The sequence below is a fragment of the Gorilla gorilla genome, chromosome 4, assembly GCF_029281585.2.
Source record: "Gorilla gorilla gorilla isolate KB3781 chromosome 4, NHGRI_mGorGor1-v2.1_pri, whole genome shotgun sequence".
In the NCBI taxonomy this organism is placed as follows: domain Eukaryota; kingdom Metazoa; phylum Chordata; class Mammalia; order Primates; family Hominidae; genus Gorilla; species Gorilla gorilla.
The window spans coordinates 83,161,768-83,179,630 of NC_073228.2; the positions used below are offsets into that span (position 1 = coordinate 83,161,768).

At 50.7% G+C, this 17,863-nt stretch overlaps 1 protein-coding gene across 6 annotated transcripts in view; it reads right to left on the reverse strand.

The window, feature by feature from the left end:
• SHMT1 (serine hydroxymethyltransferase 1) overlaps positions 1 to 17,863 on the reverse strand; it is a 35,391-nt gene that overhangs the window by 4,368 nt on the left and 13,160 nt on the right. For 4 of the 6 annotated variants that reach the window (XM_031010777.3, XM_055386067.2, XM_055386069.1 and 1 more), the window contains 6 exons: positions 16,170 to 16,285; positions 15,339 to 15,499; positions 8,576 to 8,657; positions 7,881 to 8,093; positions 3,341 to 3,457; positions 942 to 1,064 (listed from right to left, as the gene is read on the reverse strand). In XM_031010777.3, the coding sequence (XP_030866637.1) occupies positions 942 to 1,064; positions 3,341 to 3,457; positions 7,881 to 8,093; positions 8,576 to 8,657; positions 15,339 to 15,499; positions 16,170 to 16,285 (812 nt within the window). The remainder of the gene's footprint in view (positions 1 to 941; positions 1,065 to 3,340; positions 3,458 to 7,880; positions 8,094 to 8,575; positions 8,658 to 15,338; positions 15,500 to 16,169; positions 16,286 to 17,863) is intronic. The other 2 variants (XM_055386071.2, XM_055386070.2) reach the window with 1 other exon arrangement.

Sequence of the window (17,863 nt, forward strand, 5' to 3'; positions counted from 1 at the left end):
AAGGGAGAACAGAAAGTAAGTGAAGTAGAACATAAAAGAGGGTGCGGCTGGTACTGCTGAGGAGACAGCACTGGCCCGGCCTTCCCAGGCACTGCCGCACATGCAGGATTGGGTGGGAGCCCCACTCCTTAGACCAGGAGGCCTGTAATCTCTCCCCAATCCTTAGATCAGAGGGCCTGTAATCCCTGTAAAGGGCAAAGGACACAGTGCAGAGAGTGGGCACTCACGTCTACACACAGCAGGACCCATATTCCTGGACCACACCACTGCTAGCACAATCGGCAGTCTTGTGGGACTAGGTATAAAGTCGCCCTTCCTCCGGAGGACTGAGTATGCTGCCTGCCAAAAAAATGCGATCTCCGTGGAAAGCTGCAGTGACTGTGAGGTGGATGGCACCCCAGAGTGGGGCCCTGACCTGGGAAGTCCATCTCATTCACAGCCCATCAGCTCCAGAATGTACAGATCCAAGCAAACATGGCTATAGCAAGCCAACTCCCCAGGAACATGCAGCAAACTGGGAGGGGAGAGCCCCTGCACCCCCAGCTCAGCAGGGTGAGAGAAGACACTCCCCTGGCACAGTGCAAGGCATCACCACACAGTCCTGGCGCCACCTACCAGGTGTGTGACCACTACAGCCCAACCTCTCAGTTGAGCCTCAGGTCATCCTCCTGCAAAGCTGTTCTGAGGACAAGCAGTCCTTATGCTGGTGACCAATGGCAACCACTATTCCCATCATCTGTGGCTCACCCAAGGGGGCGGCTGGCTGGTCTGAGGCAGGGGGAGGCTTTCCAGTTGGAGGCGAGGCTGACCTCCTCCCAAGGTGGGCCCGTCATTGCAGCTGCAGGAGCAGAGCCTGGGCCACATCCCAGTTGCACAAACTGAGAAGCAAGCCTTAATACAACCACAAGAACAGGCCTGCTGAATACCATCTGTGTCTCTACCTGTGACTATTTTGTAGCCCAGCTCCGTCAGGGCCTCAGACAGAGCCCTGCAGTTGGCCACCACCTGGTGTTGATAAACTTTAAATTCCAGAGTCATAGCTTGCTTCAGTGCCACAGCAACCCCTGGACAAGAAGAGACAATGGGTCAGGAGGCTAGGATAGAATCATACACAGATGATGAGTCAAACAACATTCCTGTTTTTACTCAAGCTTCCTTGCTTTTCAATGTCACCCCTTGCTTTTGGGTTGGATTATCTTTTCCTCCAAAATGATATATTTTTAAAAATTTTTTTATTATTTATTATTTTTATTTTTTTTGAGATGGAGTTTCACTCTTGTTGCCCAGGCTGGAGTGCAGTGGTGTGATCTTGGCTCACTGCAACCTCTGCCTCCCAGGTTCAAGTGATTCTTCTGCTTCGGCATCCCGAACAGCTGGGACTACAGGCACATGCCACCATGTCCAGCTAATTTTTGTTGGTATTTTTAGTAGAGACAGGGTTTCACTATATTGGCCAGGCTGGTCTTGAACTCCTGACCTCAAGTGATCCGCCTGCCTTGGCCTCCCCAAGTGCTGGGATTACAGGCATGAGCACCGTGCCCAGCTAAAAAAATTTTTTATTTTTATATTTTTTGAGACAGGGTCTCACTCCCATTGCCCAGGCTGGAGTACAGTGGTGTGATCACAGTTCACTGCAGCCTTGATGTTCAGGGCTCAGATGATCCTCCCATCTCAGTCTCCCGAGTAGGTGGGACTACAGGTGCATCCTACCACACCTGGCTAATTTTTTTTTGAGAGATGGAGTCTCGCTCTGTCGCTGAGGCTGGAGTGCAGTGGCGCAATCTCGGCTCACTGCAACCTCCGCCTCCCGGGTTCAAGCAATTCTCCTGCCTCAGCTTCCCAAGTAGCTGAGACTACAGGCACGTGCCACCACATCCAGCTAATTTTTGTACTTTTTAGTAGCGACAGGGTTTCACTGTATGTTGGCCAGGCTGTTCTGGAACTCCTGACCTCAAGTGATCCGTCCATCTCGGCCTCCCAAAGTGCTGGGACTACAGGCGTGAGCCACTGCGCCTGGCCACGCCTGGCTAATTTTTTATATTTTTGGTAAGAGACGGGCTTTCTTCATGTTGGCCAGGCTGGTCTCAAACTCCTGGGCTCAAGTGACCCACCCGCCTCAGCCTCCCAAAGTGCTGGGATTATAGGCATGAGCCACTGCGCCCAGCTGATATGCTTCTCTCTGAGGAACTGCTGTTGAGGTAACCTTTCCCTAAGCATGGAAGTTCTGTGCTAACATTACCATACCAAAGCTGTTAAGCAAGATGGATTTTACATCCTTTTTAATCTTGATGTGTGAAAACGATTACTTAGCAGGCCTAAGAGCCAATGCTCTGATGCCAGATTATGCAGCTCTCTAAGGTCAGAGCGCAGGTAGGAGGTGCAGCCTTCGTCCTACCCTGCACCATTCAGACTTATCTGGTATCTCACATTCAGTCCTGAGGGCTGCTTCAAGGGACACAGAGAATGGAGGATAAGGAGAACCCATGGGCCTGCACCCCACACAGAGCCTCCAATCAATACTTGTGAAAACAACTGGAAAGGGCGTCCAGAGCAGCTGGGGATGGGGTGATCCCTGCATCTCAGAGTTAAAGCAGCTGTGGGTGCCAAGTGTGTAGGTGTGATGGGAGAACATGAGAACACACCCGGGACCCCAGCTCCTTCCACCCCTTATGCCTAGTATCTCCCAATCGCTGCTGTCCCCAGGTTCCTCTCTAGAAGTGCTTGTGCGTCTCCTGACTGAGAAGCTACACCTTCATCCTGAGCCCCTCAGCGGGAATGAGTGCTACCAATGTCCTTGTTCCATGAAGGCAGCGGGATAACTCTTGAGTCATCACAAATGTCCTAAGCTACTTGTACAAAGAGACAAAGAACAAGTCAATGAGAACCTGCTGGGCAGGCATGGAATCTGACTCAGGAGTCACTGACGTGGCACTGGTGCAGGGTGTGAGGGTCAGACACAGGGGCCTCCACTGCCACAGGCCAGGTCCATCAAGGGCAAGGGGACTCATCCTGCGGGGTCTGGACCCCAATCTCTCTCACCTGTGCTTTGCCCTCTCCTAACTGTCAGATTCCTTCCCTAAGAGGGTGCCATGTACTTTACAAAACTCGGCCTGACCCACAGGTTTGCCTCTGGGTGGCCGTACACGTGGAGTGGATGCCATTCCCTACTGTCCCTACCTTAGGCCAGTCTCAACCATGCCCTACTCTGTGTTAGCATCTCCTGCACAGAGACAGCCCTCCAGCTTTTTCCCCAGCGTAGAAGTCCTGGCACACGATTTTGGAGGACAGGTGAGATGGGAATTAGGGGCCACAGGATGAGCAGAGGCAGATGATGTTTTACCAGCAATGGCGTGGTTGTGGGGACCTCCCTGCAGGCCAGGGAACACAGCAGAATTGATAAGAGACTCCAGGTTGTACAGAATCTCTTTGCCAGTCTTGGGATCCACATTTTTCACTCCTGGAGGAAGAAAAACATCACAATGGGATCATAGGGGCTTTCCCCTCTTTTTCTTTTTAGGCTCAAACCCAGACTGGCCAGGGAAGAATCAAGCACAAGCCTGGCCTTTATCCTGGCATGGAGAACTGATTTGTAACACAGCGGAGCAGAGGGGACCCTTGCCTCCTGAGGGCAGACCAGTATCTTTATTTTTTGGAAACCAACACATCATGGATGACTCTGGCTGGAATGCTGGTTTCAGCACCTCACCTGTCCACCTGCCTCCTCTGATGGCATCTCTTCTTAACACAACTAGAACAAGGCCTTAAAAATGAAAGGACAGGCTGGACGCGGTGGCTCACACCTGTAATCCCAGCACTTTGGGAGGCCAAGGCGGGCGGATCACGAGGTCAGGAGTTTGGGACTAGTCTGGCCAACATGGTGAAACCCCGTCTCTACTAAAAATACAAAAATTAGCCGGGCGTGGTGGTGTGCACCTGTAGTCCCAGCTACTTGGGAGGCTGAGGCAGAAGAATCGCTTGAACCCGGGAGGCAGACGTTGCAGTGAGCCGAGATCGCGCCAGTGCACTCCAGCCTGGGTGACAGAGTGACATTCTGTCTCAAAAAGAAAAAAAGAAAAAAAAAGGACAGAAATTTCCCTCCACTAACATTGTAACCAAGAATTCAAGAATTTGCCCTGGACATCTTTCCTTAAAGAAATGTCCATGTGGCTGGGCGTGGTGGTTCATGCGTGTAATCCCAGCACTTTGGGAGGCTGAGGCAGGTGGATCAATTAAGGTCAGGAGTTCAAGACCAGCTGGGTCAACATAGTGAAACCCTGTCTCTACTAATAATACAAAAGTTAGCTGGGCGTGGTGGCGGGCATCTGTAATTCCAGCTACTCAGGAGGCTGAAGCAGGAGAATGCGTTGAACCCGGGAGGTGGAGGTTGTAGCGAGCCGAGATTGCACCACTGCACTCCAGCCTGGGCGACAAGAGCAAAACTCCATCTCCGGGGAAAAAAAAAGTCCATGTAATCCCAGCACTTTGGGAGGCAGAGGTGGGAGGATCACTTGAACCCAGGAGTTCAAGACCAGCATGAGCAACAAAGAGAGAACCCATGTCCACAGAAAAATTTAAAAATTAGCCAGGCATGGTGGCGCATACCTGTGGTCCCAGCTACGTGGGAGGGTGAGGTAGGAAGATTGCTTGGGCCCAGGAAGTTGAAGTTGCAGTGAGCTTTGATTGCACCACTGCACAGCAGCCTGAGTGACAGAGTGAGACCCTGTCCCCAAAAATAAAATTTAAAGAGTCTCCAAGATGCATTGAAAGAGACAACGCTCATGTGGCTAATATGAAGAATAAGGTTCCTTTCTGAGAAAAAGTTAACCATCAATAATAGCTACTATTCAGTCATAATGGGTAACAACATCTATCTAGAGCTTCTAGTGAGCCAAGAACTACTCTAATCACTTTACATAAATTCATTTAATCCTCAAAACAGCAGTCCAAAGGGACAGGTACTATTATTACAGTCCCCACTCTAGAAGTGAGGAAATGAACAGAGAGGCTGCACAACTAGCCCTAAAGTCATACAGCGGGTGTGCGGCAGAGCTAGTACTTGCTCTGATAGGCTGGCTCCGGAGTCCCTAAGCACTGGGTGAAATGAATCATCAACACACAGTGGGGGAAAAAACCAAATGTCTCCTGGGCGGGTGGGAATGGCTGCCTGCCTCAGAAACATCAGCACAGCTAAAAACGGTCCTTGGAGGAGCAGAGAGGCAACGGGGTGCTGAGAAGCTGAGGGGGCATGTGGCTGTGTCTAGTCCCAGCCAGGGGCTGGGCAAGAAGACCCTGCATCGGGTAAGAGTAATGTAGTCAAACAGCCCTCTCCCTCTCCCTCTCCCTCCCCTCCCCCTCCCTCTCCCCACGGTCTCCCTCTCCCTCTCTCTCCACGGTCTCCCTCTGATGCCGAGCTGAAGCTGGACTGTACTACCGCCATCTTGGCTCACTGCAACCCCCCTGACTGATTCTCCTGCCTCAGCCTGCCGAGTGCCTGGGATTGCAGGCGCGTGCTGCCATGCCTGACTGGTTTTCATATTTTTTTGGTGGAGACGGGGTTTTGCTGTGTTGGCCGGGCTGGTCTCCAGCTCCTAACCGCGAGTGATCTGCCAGCCTCGGCCTCCCAAGGTGCCGGGACTGCAGACGGAGTCTCGTTCACTCAGTGCTCAATGTTGCCCAGGCTGGAGTGCAGTGGTCTGATCTCGGCTCACTACAACCTCCACCTCCCAGCCGCCTGCCTTGGCCTCCCAAAGTGCCGAGATTGCAGCCTCTGCCCGGCTGCCACCCCGTCTGGGAAGTGAGGAGCGTCTCTGCCTGGCCGCCCATCGTCTGGGATGTGAGGAGCCCCTCTGCCCAGCTGCCCAGTCTGGGAAGTGAGGAGCGCCTCTTCCCGGCCGCCATCCCGTCTAGGAAGTGAGGAGCGTCTCTGCCCAGATGCCCATCATCTGAGATGTGGGGAACGCCTCTGCCCTGCCACCCCGTCTGGGATGTGAGGAGCGCCTCTGCCCAGCTGCGACCCCGTCTGGGAGGTGAGGAGGGTCTCTGCCCGGCTGCCCCGCCTGAGAAGTGAGGAGCCCCTCCGCCCGGCAGTCGCCCCGTCTGGGAAGCGAGGAGCATCTCCGCCCGGCAGCCGCCCCGTCCGGCAGGTTGGGGGCAGCCCCCACCCGGCCAGCCGCCCTGTCCGGGAGGGAGGTGGGGGGCAGCCCCCGCCCGGCCAGCCGCCCCGTCCGGGAGGGAGGTGGGGGCCAGCCCCCGCCCGGCCAGCCGCCCCATCCAGGAGGGAGGTGGGGGGCAGCCCCCGCCCGGCTGCCACCCCTTCCAGGAGGTGGGGGGGCGCCTCTGCCCGGCCGCCCCTTCTGGGAAGTGAGGAGCCCCTCTGCCCGGCCGCCACCCCGTCTGGGAGGTGTACCCAACAGCTCATTGAGAACAGGCCATGATGACGATGGCGGTTTTGTCGAATAGAAAAGGGGGAAATGTGGGGAAAAGATAGAGAAATCAGATTGTTGCTGTGTCTGTGTAGAAAGAAGTAGACATAGGAGATTCCATTTTGTTCTGTACTAAGAAAAATTTTTCTGCCTTGGGATGCTGTTAATCTATAACCTTACCCCCAACCCCGTGCTCTCTGAAACATGTGCTGTGTCCACTCAGGGTTAAATGGATTAAGGGCGGTGCAAGATGTGCTTTGTTAAACAGATGCTTGAAGGCAGCATGCTCATTAAGAGTCATTACCACTCCCTAATCTCAAGTACCCAGGGACACAAACACTGCGGAAAGCCGCAGGGTCCTCTGCCTAGGAAAACCAGAGACCCTTGTTCACTTGTTTATCTGCTGACCTTCCCTCCACTATTGTCCTATGACCCTGCCAAATCCCCCTCCACGAGAAACACCCAAGAATGATCAATACATACTAAAAAAAAAAAAAAGAGTAATGTAGTCACCAGAGAGCTGGTGTCTTTGCTGATGCAAAGTTGGCGCATCAGGTCTCACCACAGGCTAAATGATGACCTGACCACTAACAGGCTTTCCCAGGTATGGGAATTCGAAAATAAGGGGAGTGCCTAGGGGTAGGTTATAAGGTAATGGAAAGAAAAACCTTCACTAAAATGATATTAATGTTTATACATCCATGTCTTCTAGTTTGACTACTATGAGTCTTTCTCTTTGAGAAACATGATGGACCACTGTAAGTTCACCAGAATAATGCAGCCTTGTGAGGTCTCCCAGTGGCCCCCAGCCAGCCATGCACCCTCCTTTCATTCAAACACCTGCCTCTCGAGTTCAGCGACCGGCACCATCCTAACACATAGTGGTTGCTGATCCCCCTCCTATGTTCCTAGGACCTGGATGCACAAAAGTGAAGCAGGAGCTGTGGCTGACGGTCTCCTTCTGGGGATTCCTTTCTTTTTTTTTTTTTTTTTTGAGACGGCATCTCGCTCTGTCGCCCAGGCTGGAGTACAGTGGCACAATCTCAGCTCACTGCAAGCTCCGCCTCCCAGGCTCACACCATTCTCCTGCCTTCGCCTCCCGAGTAGCTGGGACTACAGGTGCCCACCACCACACTCGGCTAATTTTTCGTGTTTTTAGTAGAGACGGGGTTTCACCGTGTTAGCCAGGATGGTCTTGATCTCCTGACCTCGTGATCTGCCCGCTTCGGACTCCCAAAGTGCTGGGATTACAGGCGCGAGCCACCTCACCTGGCCGGGAATCCTTTCTGTAAAGCCTGTCACTGCTCCTTCCTAAGCAGCTCTTTAAGGGACTGGGATCTTAATATTTTCCAAGGATCCCAGGTCGGAGTTTTTCCCAGCTCCCTCAACTGAATCTGAACCCCCACAGGAGAAATGTAAACCATGGTACCCGTCTGTACCCAACATTCGGGAGCTCACCTTTCCTGTAGAAGATCATGCCAGCTCGGCAGCCTCGCAGGGTCTTGTGAGTGGTGGTGGTCACCACGTGGCAGTGTTCAAATGGGGAGGGCACCACGCCAGCCGCCACCAGTCCGCTGATGTGAGCCATGTCCGCCATGAGATACGCCCCGTTCTCATCTGCAATCTTCCGTAGCCGGGCATATTCCAGGTTTCGGGAGTAGCAGCTGGTTCCTGAGACAGGAAAGGTGACACAGCTGCATCAGAGATGTCCACCGGCCAGCTGAGTTGGCTTCACAGTGGCCTCTAGATGTGCAGATCTGAAAGCCCAGAGATTTCTTCCCTTAAAGTCTCAGAGCAAAAATGGAGAATGCCCTCAAAAAGCACCTCTGTGCTAAAGGCAACCACTCTAACTCTTCAACGTCTTGGTGGTTGAGATGGCCCCAACTACTATTGCCAGCGCAGTCAGGGCCTGACATTTCTAGATGCTTCTCTGAGAACAGTCTCACATCTTAATCTACATAGCAATAGCACAAAAAGCAGCAAACACACATCTGTATCCTGAAAGAAACTAATATATGTAGACCCCAGAAACTCAGTTATCCAGGGCAGAAACTAGCAGTGGGCTCAACAGGGTGTGAACATCTTTCCATCCTCATTCTGTAAGAGGCACCAGGCTACTGGTGAACAAGGTGACTTTCCACCCCGCGCATCACCTGCGATGATCAGCTTCGGGTGGAAGAGGCGTGCGTTCTCCTCCAGCTGGTCATAGTTGATGTAGCCAGTATCTGGGTTCACCTGTGGAATGTCAGGGAGGCAGGTTCAGGCTGCTTCCTCCAGCCACACCTGCCTCCTGTCGTCCCACTTGAACTCGCTCCACCCGCCATGACAAGAGGAATGATGTCCTAGATGAGGACTTGAGGGTGCGACAGGATGGATACTGGTGTGTTCAGCCTGCTCAACCAAGTATGGCTCACAGACCCAGGAGTCCCTGAGGAGTCCCAGGGTTGTAGTGAGCCCTGCTGCTGGGGCACTACCCGCTGAGAAGGAACCAAAAAGCACCTGCAGAATGAAACAAATGTGACGGGACCACACAATGGAAACCAAAACGGTTACCTTCAGGAACAAGACCAAAATGCCTGCTGATACTACTTCTATTCCAAGTATAATGAGGCAAGAAAAAGAAACAAAAGGCATAACAATTAGGAAAGAAGAAATTTAAAAACTGACATTACACACAGACAACACAATATACCTAGAAAATCAAGATGCTAGGGGCCAACTGTTAGAATAAGCAAATTTAGCAAGGTCACTGGATACAGCATTGAAAAACAAAAAGTAGGGGCTGGGCGCGGTGGCTCACATCTGTAATCCCAGCACTTTGGGAGGCTGAGACGGGCAGATCATGAGGTCAGGAGATCGAGACCATCCTGGCTAACATGGTGAAACCCCGTCTCTACTAAAAATAAAAAAAATTAGCCAGACATGGTGGCGGGTGCCTGTAGTCCCAGCTACTTGGGAGGCTGAGGCAGGAGAATGGCGTGAACCCGGGAGGTGGAGCTTGCAGTGAGCTGAGATTGTGCCACTGCACTCCAGCACTCCAGCCTGGGAGACAGAGCGAGACTCCATCTGAAAAAAAAAAAAAAAAAAAGCCAAAAAGTATATAAAAGCAAGAAAGATAGAAAATGAAATGTAAATAACAAAAACCATAAAAGGAAAATCATACCAAACCTTTACACAAAACATCATTGCGTTGTGTATTTTGTGTCACAAAATGCTTGACAAATTATAGTAATTAAGGCAGCATGCATTCATGGAAGGGCAGAGCATCTGGCTTAACCAGAAGCAGAACCACACACAACACAGGTCATTGGATCCATGCCAGTGGTGACGCTGCAGTGCAGTGGGGAGAGGATGACCTTTTCAATCAATGGCACTAGGTCAACTGGGCATCCATTTGGACAAAAATGTTATCTGGATGCCCGCCTCACCCACACAAATCAATTCCATATTCAGCAATCCCACTTGTGAATCTATATCTTAAGAACTTGAAATCAGTATGTCAAAGAGACGTGCACTCCCATGTTCACTGCAGCACTATTCACAATAGCCAAGTTATGGAATAAAGCCATGTCCATCAACAGATGAATGGACAAAGGAAATGTGACACATATATATATAAACAATGTAATAATAATCAGTCCGAAAAAAGAAATTCTGTCATTTGCAACAACACCGATGAACTTGGAGGACCTTATGCTAAGTGAAATAGGCCAGGCTCAGAAAGACAAATACTGCATGATCTCACTTCTTTTTTGAGACAGAGTCTCACTCTGTCACCCAGGCTGGAGTGCGGTGGCGCCATCTCGGCTCATTGCAACCTCTACCTCCCGGGCTCAAGCGATTCTGCCACTCAGCCTCCTGAATAGCTGGGACCACAGGCAGTGCCACCACACCCGGCTAATTTTTATATTTTTGTAGAGATGGGGTTTCACCATGTTGCCCAGGCTGGTCTCGAACTCCTGGACTCAAGTGAGCCTCCTACCTCGACCTCCCAAAGTGCTGAGATTATAGGTGTGAGCCACCGCACCTGGCCATGTGATCTTACTTCTATGTGAAATCTAAAACAATCAAACTGCTGGGTGCGGTGGCTTATGCCTGCAGTTCCAGCACTTTGGGAGGCCAAGGCAGGTGGACCACCTGAGGACAGGAGTTTGAGACCAGCCTGGCCAACATGGTGAAACCCTGTCTCTACTAAACATTCACAAATTAGCCAGGCGTGGTGGCGTATGCCTGTAATCCCAGCTACTCGGGAGGCTGAGGCAGGAGAATCACTTGAACCCAGGAGGCGGAGGTTGCAGTGAGTCAAGATGGTGCCACTGCACTCCAGCCTGGGCGACAAAGTGAGACTCTGTCTCGAAAAAAAAAAATTAAAATTAAATAAATAAATAAATAAATAAAACAATCAAACTCACAGAAGCAGGGTAGAATGTGGTTACCAGTCACTGGAGGGTGGCAGACAATGGAGAGATACTGAGCAAAGGGTACAAAGTTGCAGTTAGAAAGGAAGAAAAATAATAAATATTTAAGGAGTGGGATATGTTAGTTAACTTGATTCAATAGTTCCACACTGTATATACAAATCATAACATCACTGTGCATCCCATAATTATATATAATTTGTTTAAAAAAAAAAGAAGTCAATTCCAAACAGATTGTAGATCTCAATGTAAAATTTTAAATAATTTTTCTTTTCTGGCAACACATCTCTTAGGAAGTTCATTTTATTAAACTTCTATAAACATATGGGTCAGCCAGGCGTGGTGGCTCACATCTGTAATCTCAGCACTTTGGGAGGCCGAGGGGGTCAGATCACCTGAGGTCAGGAGTTTGAGACCAGCCTAGCCAACATAGTAAAACCCCACCTCTACTAAAAACACAAAATTAGCCAGGCATGGTGGTACACACCTGCAGTCCTAGCGATTCAGGAAGCTGAGGGAGGAGAATCGCTTAAACCCGGGAGGCAGAGTTTGCAGTAAGCTGAGATCGTGCCACCGCACTCCTGCCTGGGCGACAAGAGGGAAACTTTGTCTCAAAAACAAACAAACAAAAAAAAAAAAAAAAAAGGGTCAGCCGGATGCGGTGGCTCATGCCTGTAATACCAGCACTTTGGGAGGCTGAGTTGGGCAGATCACTTGAGCCCAGGAGTTCAAGACCAGCCTGGGCAACATGGCAAAACCTTGTCTCCACAAAAAATACAAAAATTAGCCAGGCATGGTGGCATGCGCCTCTAGTCCCAGCTACTTGGGAGGCTGAAGAGGAAAGATCGCTTGAGCCCAGGAGGCAGAGGTTGCAATGAGCCGAGACAGAGCCACCACACTCCAGCCTGGGAGGCAGAGCCAGATACTGTCTTAAAAAAAAAAAAAAAAAGTCATGGGAAAGCACACATAACCAGCAGAGCATAGAGCGCACCACAGGAAAAACTGGGCTCTGGGATCTGAGAAGCCTCAGGGAAGAGGAGATGTGCAGAGAGGCTCTCTGTTCTGAAGGCCCTGACCCAACCTTCCTTCCTCTTACCTTGGTGTCCCCCTCAGAAACTACCAGCACATCTGGAGTGAAAGGTTTCAGGATTGGTGGTCACTCTTTCCAAATAAAAAAAGGCAGTTATAATCCAACCCAACTATAGAAGCTTGCCACAAGGTTTCGGGAACCAAGACCTCATCTAGAAAGTCAAGCTGAAAGATGATTTGTGGTTTTGTTTGCTGTGTTTTGCTTCAGGGGTGTGGTTCTTTCTCAGTCACCTGAATTTGGCAAAGAAACCGTTTTATGAAATGAAATATCAACAGCTGACCTCCAGTAAAAATGGACGTAATTCACCAGGCATGGTGGCTCACGCCTGTAATCCCAGCTCTTAGGGAGACAGAGGCAGTAGGATAGCTTGAGTCCAGGAGTTTGAGACCCGCCTGGGCAACATAGTGAGACCTTGTTCTCCACAAAAAGGAAAAAAAAAAAGATTTAAAAAAAATGGACATAATTCTAAAATTTTTTGTGTAGCCACAATTACCAAAAAAAAAAAAAAAAAAAAAAGCCTGTGCTGCTTTCTCCCTTTTTAATTTAATGGGTTTTTCAAAGGTTTTTCTTTTCTTTTTTTAATCTTGAAAATGAGACAACAGAACAACTCCTAGAAGAATTCACAGGCATTTATAATAAACTGCAGATGGGGTCCACAGTGCACAGAGGATAAGGAAGGAGACCCCAGCAGTCACTTAGGACCAGGGACAGGGAGGAATTCTCGAGTCACAGTGGGGATGGGCCAAAAACACAAAATAGAAGGTTAATGTTGCTGTTGCTCTAGCCTGACCCTGCGTGGGGCTCTTGCAGTGGAGTGGGGCAGGGGCTGAAGGTGGAGGCAGGCGGTCTGGTGAAGGCTGGGCAGGGCAGTGGCCCTGGGACACCCCCTGACCTCCAACTCTGCAGCCCGGTGGGGTGGAGGTGAGCTGCCTCTGGCTGCTGGTGAATGCCAATAAGGTCTGTCTCCTCCTCCTGTCCGCCAAGGGCAGGACTCAAATCACCCCCACAGCGGGTGAGCTGCACCTCCTGCTGCCCAAGCTGGCCAGGGTCCCAGGCCCCACCTCTCCATGCCCATCCTGAGGTGAGTCCCCTCACTGCACCCACAGGACTGCAGCCTGCACAATGTACATCAAAGACGGGGGTGGCTGGAGGGAACTGGGTGCGGGACGCAGATTCTTTCTTTTTTTTTTTGGAGAGGGAGTCTTGCTCTGTCACCTAGGCTGGAGTGCACTGGTGCAATCTTGGCTCACTGCAACCTCCGCCTCCCAGGTTCAAGTGGTTCTCCTGCCTCAGCCTCCTGAGTAGCTGGGATTACAGGTGCCCGCCACCACGTCCGGTTAATTTCTGTATTTTTAGTAGAGAAGGGTTTCACCATGTTGGCCAGGCTGGTCTCAAACTCCTGACCTCGGATGATCCGCCCACTTTGGCCTCCCAAAGTGTTGGGATTACAGGAGTGCACCACCATGTATTTTTAGTAGAGACGGGGTTTCACTGTGTTAGCCAGACTGGTCTTGAACTCCTGACCTCATGATCCGCCTGCCTCAGCCTCCCAAAGTGCTGGGATTACAAGCGTGAGCAACTGCGCCCTGCCTTTCTTATTTATTTTTTTTGAGATGGAGTTTCACTCTTGTCGCCCACTCTGGAGTGCAATGGAGCAATCTTGGCTCACTGCAACCTCCGCCTCCCGGGTTCAAGCAATTATCCCTCCTCAGCCTCCTGAGTAGCTGGAACTACGGGTGTGCACCACCACACCTGAGGAATTTTTTGTATTTTTAGTAGAGACAAGGTTTGAACATGTTGGCCAGGCTGGTCTCGAACTCCTGACCTCAGGTGATCTGCCCACCTCAGCTTCCCAAAGTGCTGTGATTACAGGTGTGAGCCACCGAGCCCAGCCAAGACAAACTATTTTGTTACTATTGTGACATGTTTCAAAATCTAGCTTCAAGGCTGGCCTTGGCCAATGAGGAGATCTGTGACTGCAAACACCTAGGTGTTCTGTGAAAAGAAATGACTGCAAAAAAGAGCACACGTGCAATCACCAGCACTGAGACAAAGGCTGAGTACACACAGAACCACGGACAGCATGCACCCAAGACCATGCAATGCCAGCCAAGCAGAAGGATGCAGTGCTACCTTTTTTCATGGTAACAAACATGAAACTAAGCAGGAATGGCACATTTATTAATAAAGTACATGAAAAGATGGTTCCTGGACACTAGAAAGAATCACCAACACTGGACACTAAAAGAATAAGCAAGTTACCTCTTCTTCCCATTATCCTTCATTTTTATAGATAAATCACCATGCCTGAATAAGCCCGCACATCTTACAGGCATTTTTTGACCCAACTGTTTATACAGACGGGTCCCATGAAAAACAAGTATTTGCCTGGGGCCCTGCACACCCTAGAGGCAGCACTTGGCACTGGTTCTGATGGTGTTGGTTCCACTGCTGGGCTGGCTGCGTTATCAGGTATGTGCAGTGGGGTGGCAATGGCAATGGGGTGTACACCTGAGCCATACAGGTGCTCCTCAACTTATGGGGTTACATTCCAATAAGCTCATCATTAAGCTGAAAATATCATAAAGTCAAAAATGCATGTAATATACCTAACCTACCAAACATCACAACCTAGCCTGGCCTACCTTAAACATGCTGAGGACACTGTGGTACCCTCCACTGGGCAAGATAGTCAAACACAAAGCTTATTTTATAATACGGTGTTGACTATCTCATGTAATCTACTGAATACTGTACTGAAACTGAAAAGCAGAATGGTCGTATGTGGGGCTTGAAGTACAGCTAATAACGCATGTCACTTTTGCACTATCCTAAAGTTGAACGCCCTAAGTCAAACCACTGTCTGTTCCTCTGTAGCCACTATACACAGGCAGGGGCTAGCCCTAACGTGGCCATGGAGGACTGTGGCTGTGGATGGTGCCGGGCTGCTGGTTTTGGTGCTGGAGCTGGGGATGTTGCCATGCCTGTAGCTACTGCATCCTTGTGCTGCTGCTGGCCCACAGGGGCTCCGAGCAGAGATGTCACCAGGCGAGGGCAGAGCTGCAGAGGTGGTGGCTGTTGCTGGGGTCCAACTGTAGTGACCTGGTTGCTATTCCCCAGGGTTGTTATTCCAAGCAGTTGCCACTGCCCCTGCCACATCTGAACTCTCCTCAGTAGCTGCCTCCCTCACTGGTTTCCCTGTGGCCTCAGCTCAGACCCTCGTCTCTCCATCCCAGCTGCCCCAGCGGGTCCTGAAAGCCTGAGGAGTCCCCGCTGCAAGGAAATTAAAAACGGTGCGAGGTGGGGACTTCCTGTAGTGACACATAAACCAAACTTACCCCTGCAGGCACAGCCAAGCATCAGAGGTTTCCGAAGGAAATAAAAGCTAGGAAAGAAACACATGCTTACCTTGTAGGGCATAGATTCAAAGAAGATGGACGTGGCAGAGATTTTCTTCTTGTCTGTCATGAACCCATGGGTCAGGTGGCCCCCATCCGGCAGGTCCAGGCCCATGATGCGCCCATGGGGTTCCACCAGGGCAGTGTATACAGCGAAGTTTGCAGGGGAGCCTGAAACGAGTGGACCAGAGGAGACATGATTATTTCTAACTGAGGTACCAAGTGGCATCCGGGACCTTGGCCACTAAGCCTTCACCCAGGAGTGGCGAGAACAGGCCTCGTGCCTTCCCTGAGCTCCAGGAGGTGCCCCTTCACCACCAGCCTTGAGAGGTGAAGTTCAGAGAGAGGACACTGCCTGGGAGGGGGTATACAGCTGGGAGCCCAAGGGCAATGCAGAGGGATGTGTGACTTATCTTTTATTTATGGCAGTTATTTATTTATTTTTTTTTTTGAGATGGAGTTTCGCTCTTGTTGCCCAGGCTGGAATGCAATGGCGCCATCTCGGCGGCTCACTGCAACCTCCGCCTCCCGGGTTCAAGCAATTCTCCTGCCTCAGGCTCCGAGTAGCTAGGATTACAGGCATGTGCCACTACACCCAGCTAATTTTTGTATTTTTAGTGGAGACCGGGTTTCTCCATGTTGGTCAGGCTGGTCTTGAACTGCCGGCCTCAGGTGGTCTGCCTGCCTCCGCCTCCCAAAGTGCTGGGATTACAGGCGTGAGCCACCGGGCCCGGCCTATGGCAGTCCATGGCAGTCCATCTTAGGACTTTTCTTGGTGCATGTCGGCCCTGGGGGATGCACATGAAGAGGCTGCACCAGGCCATATGGATGAGACAATCACCTGAGTAGGGCTGGACGTTGACCCCCCAGCACTGTGGGTCCAGCTTATAGGCCTGCAGGGCTCGCTTCTGACAGAGGGTCTCCAGTTCATCAATAAACTCAGTCCCGCCATAGTATCTGTGGGAGAAGAGCAGGAGACTTAGATCCACTCAGACCCAGAAAGTCTGTGCTTCACAGAGGCCAAAGAAGCTTAGGGGCGGGACAGTGAAACTAAAGTGGAGAGAAGTAATGAGAAGAGCTTGTTAACATGCAGATGCTGAAGCCAACATGATCAAGTGTTCCACCAATGCCTCTGGAATCTACAGTCAAGAGACCAAACCAGCTGTGTAACTTGGAGCAAATATCTCATCTATAAAAAGAGGGGGTTTTGGCCGGGAGAGGTGGCTTACACCTATAATCCCAGCACTTTGAGGAGCCAAGGCAGGAGGATTGCTTGAGCCCAGGAGTTCGAGACCAGCCTGGGCAATACAGCAATACCCCCATCTCTACAAAAAATTTCAAAAATTAGCCAGGTGTTGTGGTGTGTGCCCATAGTCCCAGCTACTTGGGAGGCTGAGAAGGGAAGATTCACTTGGGCCCAGGAGGTAAAGGCTGCAGTGAGCTGTGATCACGCCACTGGACTCCAGCCTGGACCCTGTCTCAAAAAAAAAAAAAAAAAAAAAAGAAAAAAAAAAAGGAAAGAAATCCTATCACATGCTATTAATACAACAGGGATGACCCTGAGAACATTATGCTAAGTGAAACAAACCAGTCACCACAAGACAAGCACTGTATGATTCAACTTTTATGAGGTCCCTAAGGTAGTCAAGCTTAGGCCGGGCGCGGTGGCTCACGCCTGTAATCCCAGCAGTTTGGGAGGCCGAGGTGGGTGGATCACCTGAGGTCAGGAGTTCCAGACCAGCCTGGCCAATATGGTGAAACCCCGTCTCTACTAAAAATACAAAAATTAGCCAGGAATGGTGGCGGGTGACTGTAATCCCAGCTGCTCGGGAGGCTGAGGCAGGAGAATCTCTTGAACCCAGGAGGTGGAGGTTGCAGTGAGCCGAGATCGCCCCACTGCACTCCAGCCTGGGCATCCCAGCAAGACTCAGTCTCAAAAAAAAATTTAAAGTAACTACATGCAGTGGCTCATGTCTGTAATCTCAGAGATTTGGAAGGCTGAGGTGGGAGAACTGCTTGAGGCCAGGAGTTCAAGACCAGCTAGGCAACATAGTGAGATCTCAGCTCTACAAAAAATTTTACAAATGAGCTAAGTATAGTGGCTTGCACCTATAGTCCTAGTTACTTGGAAGGCTGAGGTGGGAGGATCACTTGAACCCAGGAGTTGGAGATTGCAGTGAGCTTTGATTGTACCACTGCACTACAGCTGGAGCAACACAGTGAGACCCTATCTCTAAAAAAAATAAATAGGCCGGGCCCGGCATAGTGGCTCACATTGTAATCTCAGCACTTTGGGAGGCCGAAGTGGGCGGATCACCTGACGTCAGGGGTTCGAGACCAGCCTGACCAACATGGAGAAACCCCATCTCTCCTAAAAATACAAAATTAGCCAGGCGTGGTGGTGCACACCTGTATTCCCAGCTATTGAGGAGGCTGAGGTAGGAGAATTGCTTGAACCTGGGAGGCGGAGGTTGCGGTGAGCCGAGATTGTACCATTGCACTCCACCCTGGGCAACAAGAGCAAAACTTCGTCTC